Source organism: Achroia grisella, unplaced genomic scaffold, assembly GCF_030625045.1.
Source record: "Achroia grisella isolate CSIRO2021 unplaced genomic scaffold, CSIRO_AGI_Agris_v1 utg546, whole genome shotgun sequence".
Lineage (NCBI taxonomy): Eukaryota > Metazoa > Arthropoda > Insecta > Lepidoptera > Pyralidae > Achroia > Achroia grisella.
In genome coordinates this window covers 5,067,495-5,086,850 of record NW_026712931.1, presented here as the reverse complement: position 1 = coordinate 5,086,850, position 19,356 = coordinate 5,067,495, and the positions used below count along the sequence as shown (strand labels likewise).

The following is a 19,356-nucleotide window of genomic DNA, read 5'->3' as shown; positions in this document are numbered from 1 at the left end:
TATGTAATTAGTATGTATTTATATCATTTAACTTGAAACGGTAAGATACATATAAAACCTTACAACTTTAAATATGGTTTCCCAATATTGACTACAATTATCTGTTTATAAAGACGACTGTACATTCTGCATTTATAAATGAAATAAATAAATCACTTTTTATTTTATTAGAATTAAAGAACTTTTTTTCATATGTTTAAATGTATACAGTCCAATCACTGAGGCACTTTCGGACAATCACTTTCATTTTATTGCATCTTGATTATTATCAATATTTAAGTAATAATTTGAATGTTTTGTATTCTACTTTTTTAAGTACTTAAAAAAATCTCTGGAATACTGTTGGCTACCTAGTTAGACATATTTACTATTTGAATAAATTATTTTTAATACAGAACACTCCTCTCGATATAAATAATACAATTTGAATGGAATGTTTAGGTAAAAATAATGTGACTACTACAAGATTTAAATACTTATATACAATAGCGCTAGAAGACCACTAACTATACACATAGGATTCAGTTCTAATACTACATAAAAGTTTAGCAACCATTTATATATTTTCCTTAACTTAGACAATAACTGTTGAGCTCTTTTAGAACTATCACACTGGCAAGCCATAGTTTCTTGAAAAATGGCAAATCCATCGGCAATGAACACCGTAAAATTACAATTATACTAATAACGGTCCCATTAAATGATTGTAATTCCCCGAATAGGTTAATTTTAAAAATCATCTGGTACGAAATAAATTTTTTTGGAATGACAATCAGACTTGTACGCTTGACCCATAGTTTGTTCACTGCATCCGTAAATTCAAAAGACTAGGATGCAACACGGAAGAGAGTTGCCATTTTCGACACTAAACTGGGATATGGACATCAATATCAAAGTTAAACAATCTTTCTTTTAATTAACTTTCTCTTCATTTAGATATTTCAATGATTTACGAGTATGATAAGAAAACCTTATGTGAAAACATACGCAGAACAGTGCGAACTCGATCCCAGCCCGAGCCGTAAATGGTCCAGTGAAATCTCTCTACACTCCAAAAGCATTCACTGTTGCCGTTCAATAAAAATTACTACTTTATGTATTTGTATCTGTATATAATTTACATAATAATACAGCACCTTTGCGACCTGGAATCACCAACTACATCACTAGTATGTCCTGAGAAACGGGTCACTGACGCCGAACTCGAAGACATGCTGAGCGGGTTCAGTTGCACCGGCATATCCTTTGTTACCTCCGGTATTGAGTTCATACTGTGATTGTTTGAGGTGACACTGCTCTCCACCGGACTGCCGTTCGTTCTTATTTGTGCTCGTTGCTTCTTCAAGTCTGCAAGAGTGCCTGGAATATAACCAGGTGAGTGATCAGAGATTGCGTAACTTCACATTATTATGTTATATTTAACGTTCTTACTAGACAAGCATAACTGTTCAATGAATATTTGATTCAATGCATCACTTTCACTGTACATATAAAACATTATGCTTATCTACATTAGAATAATACGAGCAAATTATTGAGAATACAGTCATGAGCAATAATTTATGAACAGTTTAGAACCTTGTTACAGTAAATTTATTGATAACTTCATTATACAAACTTACCAATAAATTCTTGAGACAAAGCACATCTGTTCACATGTTATTGCTTAAGGTAATTAATAAACTAAATAATAAAATAATCATTATTGGTGTAAGTGATACAAATACAAAGCCCACATTAGATAATAGAAACAGAGAAAGATACATAAATAAGAATACACATGTAACTAAGAAATAAAAAATGTGCAAGTGCGTGAAAAAAAAACGAGATAAGTCTGACTAAATCGCATACGGCATCACAATAAGGAACATTCAACCCTAATGATGGTATACATAGTTTGTGAGTAGTACGAAACCTGATCAATACGATAACTCATACGAAATCTGATTAAACAATAACTATATAAGGTCTATTTAAAGTTGATTCAGGTACGGTACATAATTACATCAATTTGTATCGTACAAACAGTCAGCCGATCTACTCTGGAGTTTAATCTTAATATCGATTTAATTCAATACATTTTTGGAGTGCTGTTTTGAAACTTCACCAAAATTAAACCGAATAAATTGATAACAGTGTCAGTTAGAGCTTCCATTGAACACGAAATATGGAATTCATACGGTAAAAATACAAAAAGGTGTAAAGTGGCGTAATCCAATGTCATTGAATTTGAATTACCAGAGTAGACCGGCTAGTCCCGTACTAATCACAATCGTACACATCATTATCCAGGCACTAGACTAGGACATCTCATGCAACTACAAACGGCGACTGCTTGCCTCATATGCATCCTCGAGAGCGATTCAATATTGGAAACCGGTAACACTCCGAACCCTCCAAACTTCAACGGACTATTTTGTTAACACTGTGCAAAACTGTTAGAATAATTTTATATGAAGTTAGACAAGTTGTTACAAATTGTGCTATGCGTATTATGTGCGTTTGTCAATTGTTCGTAAGGATGCATATAATTACCTGCATTAATCATGACGGTGACATGAACATTGATTTTACCATTATTGTCTGTGGTGTAGGTCGCGGTGCCGGCCTCTGTGATCGCGATTTGGTTGGGGTTCACTATCACCTCTTTCCTACAGTCTAAAACGTCCTCCGACTTGTACAAGTCGTTATCTTGTCCTTCAGGCGCTTTACGGACACCATTAGGTAAATTTCTCTCATAGTATTTACTTTGGTCGTTCCCATTATCAAGTTGCGGTATTGGTACTGAACCAGGCTCATAATTGGACGCCGCATTAACGCCGAATAAGGGATTTGACATCTTCGGCGGGATATACGATACACTGTTATCATTTGTTTCGTAAATATCGCTATTTTTACTTGGCCGTTGATTGTAGGAATGTTTAGGCACCGCATAATCTACATTCGAATCGTAACTTTGGTTGGACGCCGCAGAGCCAGCAGATAAACGCTGATGCGGCAAATCGTCGGGTTGTAATTGATTTGCCGTGTTCTGGTCATTCTCCACACCATTTGTCAAACCCTGTAAATTACAAAATAAAATTATATTTTCCAATCCTGCGGAACATATTAACACGTTGTTATTAGCAGAATTGGATCCAATTGGGTTCTAATTCTGCTAATTGCAATGTGTTAATTTGTAAGTTAAGCAATATCTAAATATATCGAAACGTATTCTTATTTATTACTATTCTACATTACTTTTTCGATACCTATTATTCAGCCAATAAAAATCATGTTTACTGAGCTAGTATCACACAAATGTCATGTTTTATGAAATATTAATAGGATTTCACCACCTATTTTTACCCTGACATTAAATTCAAAAAGGTTTAGAACTCTTGTCTGGATTCAAGTAGTCTCACTCAATATAAAGAACCTATATATAAAGAACGCCGCCTACAACAGTATAAAGAAAAGTATAGTATCTATTGTTTTGTCAAAAATATGCTATTTTAAAAATAACTCTCAATTGGCAAAGGTTTCATTAGCCAAGGACTCACAAATAAAAATAAATTGTCGACATTGCTTAAAAATGGCACATGTTTCTATTATATTATATATTTTTCAATTTGCTATTACTAAACAATTTTTTTCAGCTGTTAACAAAACTCAGTGAAAGTTACACTGGAAAATCTCTCATCCGAATGATTTTAACTAAGATTTTCATTAATCACATCAAACTGTCCAATTGCAATTATTACTATACTTGGTGACTAGTGTTCGTTGTATTAAAGAAAAATAAATACAAAATGCAATCTAAACACTATATATATTTCATAATTTATGATTTGCCATGTTCCAAAATTACAAAATTTTATAATATATTAGACTAATTAAGTTTTTCTGTGGGCTGAATAAACAGCAACAACATTTTAATAGTTCAGACAATAAACTAATATTAGGATATGTAGATATAATAAATAATCATTGTAGGATTGTCCATTGTTCTGTTTCGTTATATGTGTCACAGTCTTTTGTCTGTGAATAAACGCCGTTAAGTAAACACATCTATTTTATTCCACTCCGCAATAGAACATTCTAGTATTTTTAATTAATAAACACGTAACTACGTATTAATTTAAGAAAAAAATGTAATAAGTAACATAATCGGTAAACTATTCCATTACTTCTAAATAACTATTCCATTATACTATACTATCTAAAATGAAATTTGCTACAAAAATATTTTGCTACATGTTTTTGTTGTGTACAGATAAGATTCAAACAATTGTTTCCTCATATATAGGGATAGATTGATATGATAATTATAGTATGTTGCAAAATATTAAAAAAAATATATATATCCACTAATTAAGTAAAAGAAACAATAAAAATGAGAAAAAATCATCACAATGAGTTAAAAACGTATCTGTATTACCTAATTTTATTTCGGAACCACGAATTCGATTAAATAACAATCGTTACTATTATATTTTTAATATATCACCAACATAGGAATTGACACCATAGGTTGCAAAAAGAATTATCGGAATCCGATCAGTTTTAAAATCTAAATTTATACTATAATAATAAAACTATTAATGCAATATTTTAGGCATTTTAAATAAGAAGAATACATTAAATAAGTTCAATTGCGTGAATTGTCGCTCTCTACCAGTTTTTCCAGTTAGATTTTCAACGTATATTTAAAACATAGTCTTATCTTCGCCAATACTTAATCCAATATTCTATTATTTTCCTATACAAATTTTCTCTCTTTTTAAGTCTTTTTTGTGATATATAAACAGAACCTATCGTAATTTACGATCGTTCATATAACCACGTACCCGATAGCGTAATCCTAATACTTGCGGCTCCTTGCGCATTCGACGCAAGTTGTCGTGTGTCAAAAACATTATATCCAATGACATCGTCAGTGGTCAACACAGCACAGCACATAGCATGTTCACTTGGTCACGAAAAATCCTCCACAGAACAAATCACAAACACTTTATGTGGACACCATAAAGGAAGAATTGAAGTTCGAAGGGGAATTTTTTGATGTCAAAATGCATTATCGAGATGAGTGGATGGTAACGCGAGTGTGTGGTGCGTGCCGCGGTGACCACGCGGACTGGCGTGAACGCCTGACACGCGGACTGCTGGTGCCGTCCACGGCTGCGTCGGATCGCCGCCCCGGAGAGAAATCGCAGGAAAAATCATACTGACGGACGACACGATATATTATTCGCATACCGAGACTAAATACCTCAACGATGGGCAACAATATTGAACATCAATATTAGTATTGATCAATTAGAAAAAACAAAAAGGCAAATTGTGTATTTATTTTTCTTATTATGTAAAATACAATGGCATACGTGTATCATTGAGAATAAATAACATCAAAACATGTACCAAATAAACTATTTTCTTTCTTTCTTTTCTCAAAACAGTCGTTTATGAGTATCAGTAGCAAACTTTATGTTATCTCAATTTTGACGGGCTCGGTGATTTAGCACACAGCCTTCCCTCTGATGGTCGTGGATTTGATTCCACGCACTGTATAAACATTTGTATTTATGAGTATGATTGTTTGTATTGGTCTGGGTGTTTTCTATATATCCCCATAACAAGCCCTGCTAAGACTAGATAACGCTGTGTAAATTGTCTTCGGTCTTTAATATTTGACAAAATTGGAGTTGAAAAAAATATTTATAGTATATAGTTTCCATGAATAATCTCTACTAAACGTACCGATGAGTAGAACCCAGAACCCATTAAATTTATACATATGTAACAGGTGTCAGATAGACTGCCACAAATGACACTAAAAGGTAAGTTTTTTCCATGTTTTTATTGTACATGAGACGCATATAAATTGCATTTTAATGAAAGCATAATGTAAGAAATGTAGCACGCTTTACATCGATCGCTCCAATAAATATACTCAAGTGGAAATTACTACGAATTTACTTTTTAATGACCATACAAAATTGTATATAGTTGATAAAGATATTCACGATTTCATATATAATAATCTACACTAATATTATAAAGCTGAAAAATTCGTTTGTTTGTTTTTATGATGAATTTCCTGATTAGAATTGAATATGTGACACTTCACAGTGACTTTTGAAGCTAACAGAAAACGTCTACAATGCTTCTTATTTAAAAAAAAATGAAATGTTATATCACAGAATATATAATACAATATTTGATACCCGTGACCAGACGCGAGAATATTCGGAAAATTAACTATTATATAGCTATTGTCTGCGATTACGTCTTACCTTTTTTGAGATAAAAGATAGTCAGATGCAGGTTATTTATCCTTGGGATACAATCGATTCTCATCTCAAATTTAATTACGACTATAATGATAAATCTCAAGTAAGTGTCATGCAGACGAAGTTGCGCGGTTCAGCTAGTGGCCATGCCATCCTTTGGGAGTGCAAATGTATTTTTTATTGTAATAAATAAGACTCTTAAGTAGTAATGTAGTGAAATATGAAAAATGCTGGACGAACGAAAAGACATAGTACGATGTAGTGTAGATGATAGTTGTAGGTATAATTAATTATCTGAGTATAATGACTATCGTTCTCGCGTGGAAAGCAGAGAAAGTACCAAGCCAACCATATTGTTCAAGATATGCGAATTATGCTAGATATTTTATCTATTATATAATGGAAATTTGTGTCATTATTGTTGGTAAAATACAGCTATTTAAAATACGTGCATATTATTCTGTATCTATTAATATAAAATTTTGAAATATTTGGTACGTTTGTACTATGTGCTACGAAATGGATCAGTGTTTCAGATAAAACTTAGCACCTATAATAATCAATATCAAAACAAATTCAATTTTATGTGGACACTATAAAAGTTTTTTCAAACAGCTTTTCTGTAACTATATTATGTAATTGTTAAAAATATCTTCACATCACTTTACAATTTTAAATAGGCCCCCAAAAAAATTACTATTTCTCTATCCATGGCATATTGTTTTTTATGGTGAATAGTCCATTATTACATAGTATAAAATAAAGTCGCTGTTGATATCTGTCCCTACGTATGCTTAAATCTTTAAAACTACGCAACGGATTTTGAAGCGGTTTTTTTGTAATAGATACGAGTGATTCTAGAGAAAGATTTATATATATAATACATATACACCGGGGCGAGTAGCTAGTTATTCATAATAAAAGTTTTAAAAAAATTTAACTTTTATTATGAGTAACTATATAAGTATAATTAAAAATTTGTCGCAAAATAGTCTAATCAGTGCACCCTATAATTTCCACTATACCATGTTTTATGAAACTACTAAAAACAACAGAAATACAAAGGAAGATTTCTAGATCTCAAAAGGGCTGTCTAAAGCTGTTGTCGTTCTTGTTACTACCCTAATTACTTATAGAAGTTTTGTTACTGCAAGAAAAACAAAAAATATATATATACATGAAATTATTTATGTACACGACGGCAGCTAACGGGATTCAACTATACGACTATAATGGAACAGAATTATTTAATAACTCTGTGTTATAAAGCTAGTCTATCGAAACAAATATTTGGCTTACGCATCTGGAACGGATTCAACTTTTTAGAGCTGTATAAGGCATGCCGACAATTACAAGTACTTCACACACGAATTGCTTATATCTAGCCTCTTTTTTACTATAACTCTTACGTTTCTCATTTAATACTCGACGTCGATAAGATTAATTTGATATTTAGCAGATTTCAATAAAGGCTTTCATTATGACTATATTTTTATCCCCTAATATATATAAAACTTTATAAACTACTGGTAAAAGTAATACAAAAATTTTATTATCCCGAGTACAAACAAAAATCCGACAGGCATGAAAGTTCATGGGATTTAACCGTCATGCTTATATCTGACGTAAACATCCTAGTGATTATAATTGGAGGTAGAGATTGTTGGTAATGGAAGGGCATTAATAATAATCCCTACCTTCAATAATAATCAACAATGGTCATATCAAGTAGACCTTCATACGATTTCCCCTTGTTGCTGATCGCTGTTAATTTCTGGTGAATTTTTATGGGCTATCTTACTTCATTCTCATATGTCGCGGTGTTCGAGCGCAGGCGGGTCCACTATACTATTATCATCCACTAAACCACCCATTACTATTATTTCAATAGAATATTATCTGTTGATACTATGATACAAATATTGTTCTTCTTTAATAGATCGCATGCTTGATAACCTCACAAACGAAGTAACAAGAACCTAGACGTTCTTATAATCCTTTCCAAATTGATTACTCCAGATAATATCTTGTTCATTATGCGAATTGTCTTTCGCAATGGTTATGAAATGGTCATATTACAAATGTATTATTAAGTTTTTATTTTAACATAAAAATTACGACATAAGATCTAAAAATATCTACATACACATAATTATTGTATGCATTATTTTTAGAGTCATATTTGAAGACACTTATTTTTCGAACAGTTTTAGCTTTTTAAATAAGTCTTAATAAGACGGGAAGCCCTTAAATCACTTTATGTCCACCTTTGCAATCATAACGAAGATATTTCTTTTTTTTTCTGACATACATATATTTAATCTTAACAATAAAAAACATTTTCGCCACTTTCTACCACTAATGCAAAATGTGACTCTTGTTTGACTAGTAGTCTACAAGCGGCGATTAATATTTTTTAGATAAAATATGTGTATGTTAGAAAAAAAGAGAAATATTTTATATACCTATGTTTACATACATACTCGTAGACTGTACCGTAGTTAACATGCAACATCGCATATTGCATGAGGACCTAGAAATTCATCCGGCGCAGTGACCGAGCGGTCCCATAAACAAGCCGTTCTTACAATAACCACTCATTACATCGTTGAAGAAACGTCTAGATTTGATTCTTGATGTTCTGCGCCACATTCCGCCTGTTTATACGAACGTAAAGCATAGCCAAGTAGGCCTATGAGACTAATTGGAGGCCAATTAAGAGGCAGACTCGGTAAATAGCGCAAGCGACTGTGCTATTAACAATTATTACACTACTGTATTATCGGGACCTTTCATCATATTATCACGGTAAATATCTCGTATACAATTGTAAACAACCATGAAAAAAGTTAAAATCAGAAATACAGTGTTGTTTTATTTAAGAATAGATTTTATTGATGCACATGACGCATAAGACTCAATAGTGGCCTCAATGATCTGTTTGGCACACCGCCCTACTTCTGCTAGTGCGGGTTCTATTTTAGCATGACAGGAAAATTACATTCACGAGTATGATTGCATTGGTCTGGATATATTCTATGTATGCTATGTATATATTTATATAAACACGATTCTAAGTACATCAGTTGTTTAGTAACATGAGGCGTAGTGAATTATCCTGGCTTATTGGTATTATAGTTGCCAATGCTACATTACGAACACAAAGATAACAAACAAACATACTTGCCAATGAATTATTATTTTATATAATACTAGCTGTGCCCGCGGTTTCAACAGTGTGAAATTCATAGCCTATATGTTATTGTGATGTATATTGTAAAGTTTCATCATAATCCGTTCAGTAGTTTTTGCGTGAAAGAGTACAAACATCCATTCATACTCACAAACTTTCGCGTGACAAGTGTTAATAGCATTCTCAGCGAATCTCACCGTCAGGATATTATATAGAAATATAGGCAGGAAGCATTAAGAGGCAAGCTAATTAATACTTATAAACTTCATTGTTAATATTAACTCAATAAGTACTTAGAAAATAACAAGCTGTATATTTTATAGAATTTTTTCTTGTGAAAATTGTTACATGTGAAAATTACGCAATTTGCAGATTTTGAAAGGTAGATAACCTAAAAATCCATCCGTGAGTGATAGTGATATAGTTAATATAACGAATTCATTAACATAACACCGCCGTAGTTCATTAAGGGGAATTTATCGTAATTGTTTAGCTTTCGTGCGGCTAATCACCTTAATTAAAATGTACGGCTTTTAGTGAAATTACAAAACAATAACGGTTGTTAATTAATTCCTTTATTTTCATAGTTTTCTTATAGAATAAATCATTTTTACATATAATAAAAGCGTTCAATCGTGACTAGGTAAAAACTAATTCCGATTGTAAGTTTGTATATTAAAATTTTACGCAAAAACAGCTGGAGTAATTAGTTTGAAATTTTCAGAGAAAACTATATTCAATATAGATTAACAGATATTCAATATTCATTAGAACTTATTCAATATAGAACTGAAAATACAATCATAAAGGAGGGAAAACAAATAATTTTGTTAGTTATTAGTTATTTAGTTTAGTTTAATTAAAAAAAATTAAATACGCTATCTACTATTTTATAAATAAAAGTTATTTTCAATCTATTCCAACGCTGTTGGCAGCAAATGGGTGTTACAGTTTTACTGGACGAAACCAATAACTTTAATTCTTAATAATAATAATATTACACAATTTACACAGCGCTACTACTCCCAGGTTAAGAAGAGCTTGTGTTATGGGTACTAGGCAACTGATATAAATACATGGATACATTTTTTTGTAAATACATAGATAATAGACACAGACCGATACAAACAATCATACTCATGAATACAAATATTTGTACCAAACGAGGAATTGAACCTGCGATCGTTGGATATAAGGCGGTGTGCGATGCTAAAATGCTAGACCACCGAGGTCGTCAAATAAAAACTATTTTGTTTTTAATAGATGTATTAGTTTCGCATTGAATTTCAACTGAATTTCGCACTGTGAGAAAAAATAATTAAGGAAAACTTAAAATTAACAGAAAGTTTTAATTATTGTATTAAGCATACTCATAAATTTGCGTATAAGTAGGCGTAAAAGAACAATTATTGTAATTTGTTAAGTAAATACATTCGGATTAATGGAAAGCATTACACAACGTCCGTTTATACGAATGCATGATGCGTGAGCGTGTCGCTATTATACTTTTCCTTTTTTCTGTTTAGAAATTTTTCAGGCCTTTACGTACACAACAGTGCAGACAACTGACAAATCTCTCACTCTCTCTTAAAAAAATATATTGTTCCCGAAGATATTTAAGTGAGAAACTTTTTGCATTTGAATTGTTTATTTAAAGTTACTTCCAATTAAATCTGATTTTTATATAAGTACATAAATGAAAATATAAATAAATATAAGAATTTTCGAAAATTCTAGTGATAACCTTATCAAAATCCGTTGTGTGGTTTAGAAGTAAACGGAGAAACTGGCAGACTAAATTAGAGATTTTATATATTCCAATGGAAACACATTCCCGTATTACGAACAAATCTCGTCCCTCCTAGCAACTAGGCTCTTTTAATTCTAGTTTATATTTACAATATTTATTTTAAACTACTAAATTAATTTTGAATTTACATCGACTAATATCACTACGCACATCAGCATCGGATAATATTGATGAGAGCTGAAACACGATACTGTTCGGTCGTCATTAGCCTATACTGATAGGCATTTAGTCTACACTTCAGGAATCAAATAATCAATTCTGGTGCAATGACGTCATCGAAATTGGTAGCAGGTGCTTTATGTCAGGAGACTATTAGTCTATTAGAATCAAGTGACGATGGGATCGACTCTCTTCTTGATCGTTCCCTCACTGCTGAGGATCGCGACTCTACATGATCTTGTCGACTAGTTGTCGCCATCGGTTAGGTAAAAATACAAAAGAAGAAGGTAGTCACATACTTTGAAATATTTATATGTACTGTACATACATATTTCTTTTTTAAATAAATTATAGAAACGGGTATTCTTTTGCGAAAAATTTAACGTAACTAAAATGGAGGCTGATTCCCGAACGGCCACCACTAGCGTTAAAACTCGTATCGATAAATTGCCTGATATACTAATTCAATATTTTTCTTCAAAAACCTCAAAAGTAGACTAAGTAAGCCCGTTTTAACTATGTATTTATTTACTCTAAATGCTACAATGCAGCATTTAGAGTAAATAAATACACAGTTATGCATATTAAGTATTTTAAACAGAGTTTAACATAAAATGAGTTAAGTTTGAACTAAAAGAATAATACAAGCGTAACGAGGAAAAAGCTCCTTATGTGGACGGTTCAGCATTAGAACCAGGTTTAGTTAGCTAGATCAACAAATGATGCACAGAAAGTAAACAACAACTTCGAACAATTTATAGAATAAAAAATACGATATATAAATATGCTTGTATATAATCCTTGCTGTTTCAGTCTACATTACAAAGTTAATAATATTAGATGACAAATACGTCGTAACCTGGTGTACTAGCGCTATATTATGCACTGAGTCAATAATTCATTGATTATATTTTAACCATATCTAACATTCCTTGTATTTAGTATTTGACTTTAAGAACATTCATACATAAAATGGTCTACTACAACAATATTGATATTATATTACTTATTATATACCAGCCTATAAATGTAACATAAGCAATAAATAAATTATCGTCATTATGATTGGATTCGACGTACTCCTGAAACATTTGAAACACCAGGGGTGTCAAGTGCGCGTTACGACCTTTAAGAAACTTATGATCTCCTTAAAAAATACACTGGCCAATATGACACGTTTGGCTTGTATTTAAATCTTATTTCATATCGTATTTCGTTGAATTGCTCTTTACATAATGAATTATCAAATCAATAATATAAAATCAAGACAAAACAAATCAAATTTAAAATATTATATCTATAGCTATTAAAAACAGAAATACATAGCAAATGGTCTGTGGACCTAATCCTAAGTTGTTACTGACCTGCAATTCATCGTCCACCGCAGAGTCGAAAGTCTCCCGAAGTCTTGCTTCGCCTCTGGCATCCGCTTTTGCCGCCAACTGTTTCTCTCGCAACGATGTTCTTCGTACTGAACGTACCCTGCACATAAAAATTGAAAATTTTAATCATACATTTGCGTACTGGTCGCGTGGATAATTGAGGATAATTTTATGTCCATGTATTTCTTGATACAAATATATATACGATATTTTATTACGGTAAATACTTCAACCAAGAAGAGTAGTTAATTCAATTTTAAAAGATAGTCCATAACTTCTGTTCGTATTTTTATAGACATTCAAATAGAGAAAAGAGTTTTTCTATTCGATTTTGTTTCTTATAAGCAACAAAAACTAGTAGTCAGATAATCATTATAAACAGATAGTATTATTAATAAATGAAATATATTTAAAAAATAAAATAGTAATGAGGCAATTACTTATTAATTCGTCGCCAAGGTAAAAATAAGTTAACATTAGTTGAATAAGAATTTTAAATATATATACTAAAATTAAACTAAAAACATTCTTTACAAATTTACGGTATACGAATCGAATAGTTTTAGCCAAATGCTGGTAAAAAGCAAAAACTTCATGTTTGAATCAAGAACATAGTGAATGTAAACGAGATATATTACAGAATACACGGCTCGTTTTTGTTTAACGTAGCTAAAAAGTAAAATAGTTTTTCTTATTCGAAACAACGTATTTCTTATATTATAACAGAGATAATACCTGCTGGTGCTGGCGGTGGACGAGGAGCGCCTGGCGGCGGCTGCGCGGTCGGATGGCCGCCGCCGTCTCTCCTCTTGTTCCACCGCCAGCCGTAAAATGCGCCCGCGCATCTCACCCTCCTCGCATATATCTGCATCAAAACGATTGTATACAGGGTTAGTCGTAAAGGGTATAGAGAGCCCCGGCACTGTAACATTTTACCAATAACTAATTGATTGAAGAAGCAATTTTTTTAATAAATATAATATTACTGCAGTTTCACCCGCCTGAAATTTATAGCCTATATATTCTATTCTTTGATATTCAATCAAAAACAGCTGACGTTCTTGATTAGTCTAATAAGTAATATATCATTTATAAATTATAATAGTATGTAATCAAAAATAAGCAGGACCCCGATTTTCATTCATAAAAACTATGACCTTACATATTTTCCAATTATGATAGAGCTAATGACATCTGATGTTAGGGCTGTGTCTTATTATCTTTTCTTATAAATAAACTTTGAACCCATTTTTCTCGATAAATTTATATGGTTTCAGGGAAAGTTGTAGAACAATAGTTGTATTTGCCATGGTTATTTCCATATCTTTAGTATATATACCCTTTCCAACGAATATATTTATTTTTGTTGTAAATTAGAAATAAATAATAATAATTAAATAGAAACAAGTATTCCGAGAACGGATATTTATCGAAGTGTTCAAGAAGGTGATGGAGCAAAATTGTAAAAGGACAAAACTATATTAAAGCTTAAATACAAATTTTGATTATTTATTTATAATATTTTAGACATCATTTAAAATAAAAATACATAGCGTTTTATTATTACTTGCGATTTTTATTGATAAACAATCTGCTAGTTACCTAATTTTAATTTTATTTTTTTTATATTTCTACAAATCATATATATATAACATAACTATATCATATAGACTAACATAACTATGAATTAATGTTAAATCTATATAGCCTTTACTTTATAAAATCCTGTATGTTTTTGAATGAAATAATATTCTCAAGTTTTATTAACGTATATTATTCATTTCGAGATGTTAGCGAAATTGTTATTTACACTACACATTATCTTGTTCATGTATATACACAAAGACTGTCACTTAAAATCAATAGTGTCGCTTGGCCTTTCCAGTCACATAAACAAAGTTTTACGGAATTTGTAAAATAAAAAAGAGCACATTAAAAGCAGAAAGAGAGTATGACAATTCTTACCTGCTGGCGTTTCATCGTGCTTATTTCTTACGTTGAGATCGGCATTATATTGTACTAATAATTCTAATACTTCTAACTGTAACAAAAAAATATATATTTAATATAAAATCACGATACAATTATTACAAACATTTTCTACTTTTTACATTTCCAGCTATTAAAACCTATATCCTGGAGTGTATCTTTGTACGCCTGTGAGACATAGACATAAATTTAAAAAGACAGGGACAAACATAAAGTTTTTGAAATATGTTGGAGAAGGATGGAAAAAATTAGATGGAAAGAAGAAATAAGAAATTAAAAAGATTTTATGAAGATTATTATTGAACGAAGTCATATCAAGCAAATTAAGAACAAAGTTGGTGTTGAGTTGTCGATAACAGTGTGTGTGTTACATTATTAATGGAGGAACATTTGTAGTCTTATGATTAGACTAGATTAGTTACGGAATTCAGTATTACAGGTACTCATAAAGTTATTCAAAAAATTACGGACATTACGACGTGATGTCCATGATGCTATTGATGTATATATGCAACGATTATTTACCATCAGGTAGGTTTTACCATTCCAATTACTTTAAAAAGATACAAAACTAGTTCGACGATTAAAATTAGTATTAAAGTGGATAACAAAAGTCGATGACAATTGGACGGCCTAGGTGGTCCAGCAGTTTAGCACAACGCCTTACTTCCGATGCGGGTTCGATTCCTCGCACGGCACAAACATTTGTATTCCTGAGGATGATTGTTTGTATCGTTCTCCATATTTTTTATGTATAATATGTATGTACGAAAAAAAACTAAGTATTTGGATCAGTTATCTAGTGCCCATAAGCTTTAGTTAGATTAACTTGAGTCTAGATGACGCTGTACGAATTGTTCTGAGATTATTATTAATGACATACATGTCCCCAGCATGCGGCGGCGTGCACTGGCTGCCACATGTCGTGGTCGACGACGTCGGTAGAGGCGCGGTGCTCCAACAGGAACTCTACCACCTTCATGTACCCATTCGCTGACGCTATGTGCAACTGTAAACAACATTATAATTGTGTTAAAAAAAAATAATTACGACCGTAATTAATTTTACAATTAGTAACTCTATAGACAAATAGTATTAAATACAAACAATATTAATCTATTCTCGATTTGCCCATAGATATGAGTGTGTTCATTCTTATGTAGTGAAGAACTATAATTCTATATTTAACATTTTTAACGCTGAAATTTTATTAAAGTATCTGGTCCGTAATTCGACCAAAATACAATGCTTAAAAGAACAGTAACTTGTATTATATCAGCGTTATTAATATTACACCTGGCTAGTGAAGCGGTTCTGCATACTACATTTTAAAGTTATTGTATGTAGAGAATAGTTTCCACTACTAACTACAAAACAAATTCTACAAATTCTTTTATGTAAAGAAGACATGTATGGCTAAGATTTTGTATGTTTTCCATGGAAATGACAAACGATATATGATCCAGGTAAATCCGCAGGAAAACCAATAGATTGAATACCATTACCTACTTAAATAACATACATTTACTGTAAAAACAAATACTAAAATACACTTACTAAAGTAGCTCCCTGATTATCCCTCGGCTCGTCCAAATCCATTCCTTCCTTCACTAGCTCTGCCACATCCATCAACATCTTCATTTCGGTCGCCGCTCGTGTCTCGTCTATTAACCTCTGTGTTACTCCCCTAGCTGCCATTTCGCTCTCGATCGCATCTAACGTCCTTTCTTCTTCACATATGTCGTATGGCATATTTCCATCTCCGTTGACCGCTAATAAATTGGCCCCTCTTTGTATTAGTATCCGGACAAGGTTCAGGTTTCCGCAGGTAGCTGCCGCGTGGAGGGGCGTCCATTTTTCGCTATCTTCGGCGTTGACATTAGCACCGTTGTCGAGTAGGAGCCGCATCATCGCTTCGTTGTTGTCGATGCAGCATTGGTGAAGCGCTGTGAGGCCATCTTCGTTCGTTGCGTCCGGCGTAACACCTCGCGCAAGTAGCCGTCGCACTGTAATTATATTTTTTTATATATACAATAATATAAGAAAAATATACTACTTCTTTACAAATCTGAATAATAAATTAACGCAATGTACATCGTTTCCTAAACATCTATTTGAAAATAACAAAAATGCCAACTTTAAGATTGTTTTTACTGTAATCAGAGATTTACATTTACGCGTAGTCGGTCTGATGGGATGAAGATAGGGTAACGAATACTCTGATTCACTAAAATCTCTTATTCACACGAATTCAACTATTTTACTCCAGGGTGGCTCCAACCCCAAATATACCCTCATTTTCGTTGCACTCTATTCTTCTATCAACAATTTAACTTCAATTTACTACTAGAGAATTGACTAATTCTCCATAGCAATTTTCATTCCCTATTTCACAACATGTCAGATTATATTTTGAGATATAAGTTATCCAGTGTCCGGCCTCATGATATCAATTCGTCTCCATATCAAATTTCATTAATATTCATTTAGCTGCTTACTGATGAAAATATAACAATCAATTAGTGAGATACTTTCGTATTACTACTGTTATTATGAAAGTATGAATTCATCATGATTCTATAATTTCTGAAATATATTTTACCTTATATAATATGACCGATGTGACGACTCTGTTTGACGTGATATCTATATTTATCGATATTTTGTAATATGTGCTCTAAAATTATTTGTATCTTAGACTGATGCTGTAAGTATATTATCTAAAAATGCTAAATATAGAAAAGTATGATTGTATATATTTAGACATGCTAAATAACAAATGTACATATATTCATTTACATTCTATTTGGATGTATAAATATTAATAATGTGTATATATGTATATTATTAACAGGTTTTGTATATACTTATTTATATTACTACCTAACTATACTGTATCTACTGGAATAAGAAAAATAAATAACATGTACATATGAAATATTCAAGATTATGTATGGTCCACTCTCTCATCTATTATGGTCTTCTATCTCATTCTAAAACCATTCTGACATCTTCTAATTCCTCTCTATTTTTTAATACTCCTTGTATAATGTACGCGTATGTAGGACATACATATATGCGTATATGGTAGGTAATTATTAATATACAGCCATGACGGTTAATTATTGCCATTGTAACGACACGGGTTTCTTCAATTGACCATATTAGAACTAATGCATATCATGTATTGTATACGTGAGAAATACATTACTCGTGCTAACATACATACTACCAACTAGAAGGATTTGTCTTCTGTACTTTTTTAAAAAGTTCAGCCTAACCAAACCTAAATTCCGCCAACACTAAGCTAGTCTAAAACTAGGACTTAATTCAGTAATTTTAAAAAGATATTATGCTCGATTGTTTTTTTTTAGTTTACACGGCGGGGGCAACACCCCGATATAGGATTCGACCCACAATTAATGAGTGACAGAGACTATTAATAATGGAAACGTCAGATTGTCCTTAGGTCATGAAATTCAGATGGTTCTAGAAACCATCGTAATTAATTGATTCGTCATGATAGACATCATGATCATCCGTTATCATCCTCCACTGGTCTCCATCAGCGTATACCTTAACGCCAGCGATTGAACCACACCATTATTATGCATTAAAAAATACCCGTTACATTTCACCTTTCCATGCCCGCAAGAGACAAAACATCATTAACATATCAATAGAGCTATAATACACGTTAGATATACAATTAACGTAATATACTCTAATTGGGTTTTATTAAATTAGAAACATTCGAGGTAAGAGTGAATAATAATACTAGTGCAAGTGAAACTTGTGAAGTCTCCGCATATTTTTGAGATACTAATTTATCTACCGAAAGTTTACTAATAGCAACATCATAGAATAACGAACACTGCTAATGTTGAAAAGCTAAAGTCAAGAAACACAACCAACACATAATTTTTAGGATTTTAGGGCGTCTATGGATAAGAAACATACATATCAAGGTTTGTTGAAATTACAGAATAAGAGGCATGACATGTTAGTCGACAGGAATGGCAACGAATATGTGGTTTTACTGGTGGGTGCGCTATTCCATTATCGTCCATAAAAATATATTCTTTAGTTCTGTTTTCAAAAAAGTAGTATAATCATACCTTCATCGATATCATTCCTCGCAGCGGCTTCTAGCAACATAACGCTGTCATTGAAGTATATGTTACGTTTCGTGCTCTTCTCCCGTTTGGGCCTCGAGCGCGCCCACTCCTTCTCCCGTTGCTGCCATATCTTCAGTTGATTAATACGACGTCTGCAATTGAAAATATATTTTTTAGGGATGGTTTATAGTACTTGTACATTTGCACGTATCGTCCGGTGAAGCTAGTCCGGAAAAAAGTATACATATATATAAACTGACAAAGCAATCTATTATGGGCTACAAAAACTGAAAGATGTTTTGTCTTATATAGTTCGCATAAACATAGAAGACCATCAGAGTTTTATTAATGGTCCATGAAATGTTGCACCCGCCTGTGCCATACGCTGGAGCCTGTGCCTACACCTTGAGCATACTGGGAAATAAAGTCAGGT

At 32.2% G+C, this 19,356-nt stretch overlaps 1 protein-coding gene across 3 annotated transcripts in view; it reads right to left on the bottom strand.

Moving 5' to 3' along the window:
• Window positions 1-1,074: 1,074 nt before the first annotated feature.
• LOC131848024 (protein phosphatase 1 regulatory subunit 16A-like) overlaps window positions 1,075-19,356 on the bottom strand; it is a 34,319-nt gene continuing 16,037 nt past the window's right edge. Inside the window, exons 3-10 of one of the 3 annotated variants that reach the window (XM_059197770.1) lie at window positions 18,924-19,075; window positions 16,363-16,811; window positions 15,689-15,814; window positions 14,782-14,857; window positions 13,552-13,681; window positions 12,799-12,916; window positions 2,536-3,061; window positions 1,075-1,359 (exon numbers count right to left, since the gene is read on the bottom strand). In XM_059197770.1, coding sequence (XP_059053753.1) covers window positions 1,118-1,359; window positions 2,536-3,061; window positions 12,799-12,916; window positions 13,552-13,681; window positions 14,782-14,857; window positions 15,689-15,814; window positions 16,363-16,811; window positions 18,924-19,075 — 1,819 coding nt within the window. In that variant the 3' untranslated portion in view covers window positions 1,075-1,117. The remainder of the gene's footprint in view (window positions 1,360-2,535; window positions 3,062-12,798; window positions 12,917-13,551; window positions 13,682-14,781; window positions 14,858-15,688; window positions 15,815-16,362; window positions 16,812-18,923; window positions 19,076-19,356) is intronic. The other 2 variants (XM_059197771.1, XM_059197772.1) reach the window with 2 other exon arrangements.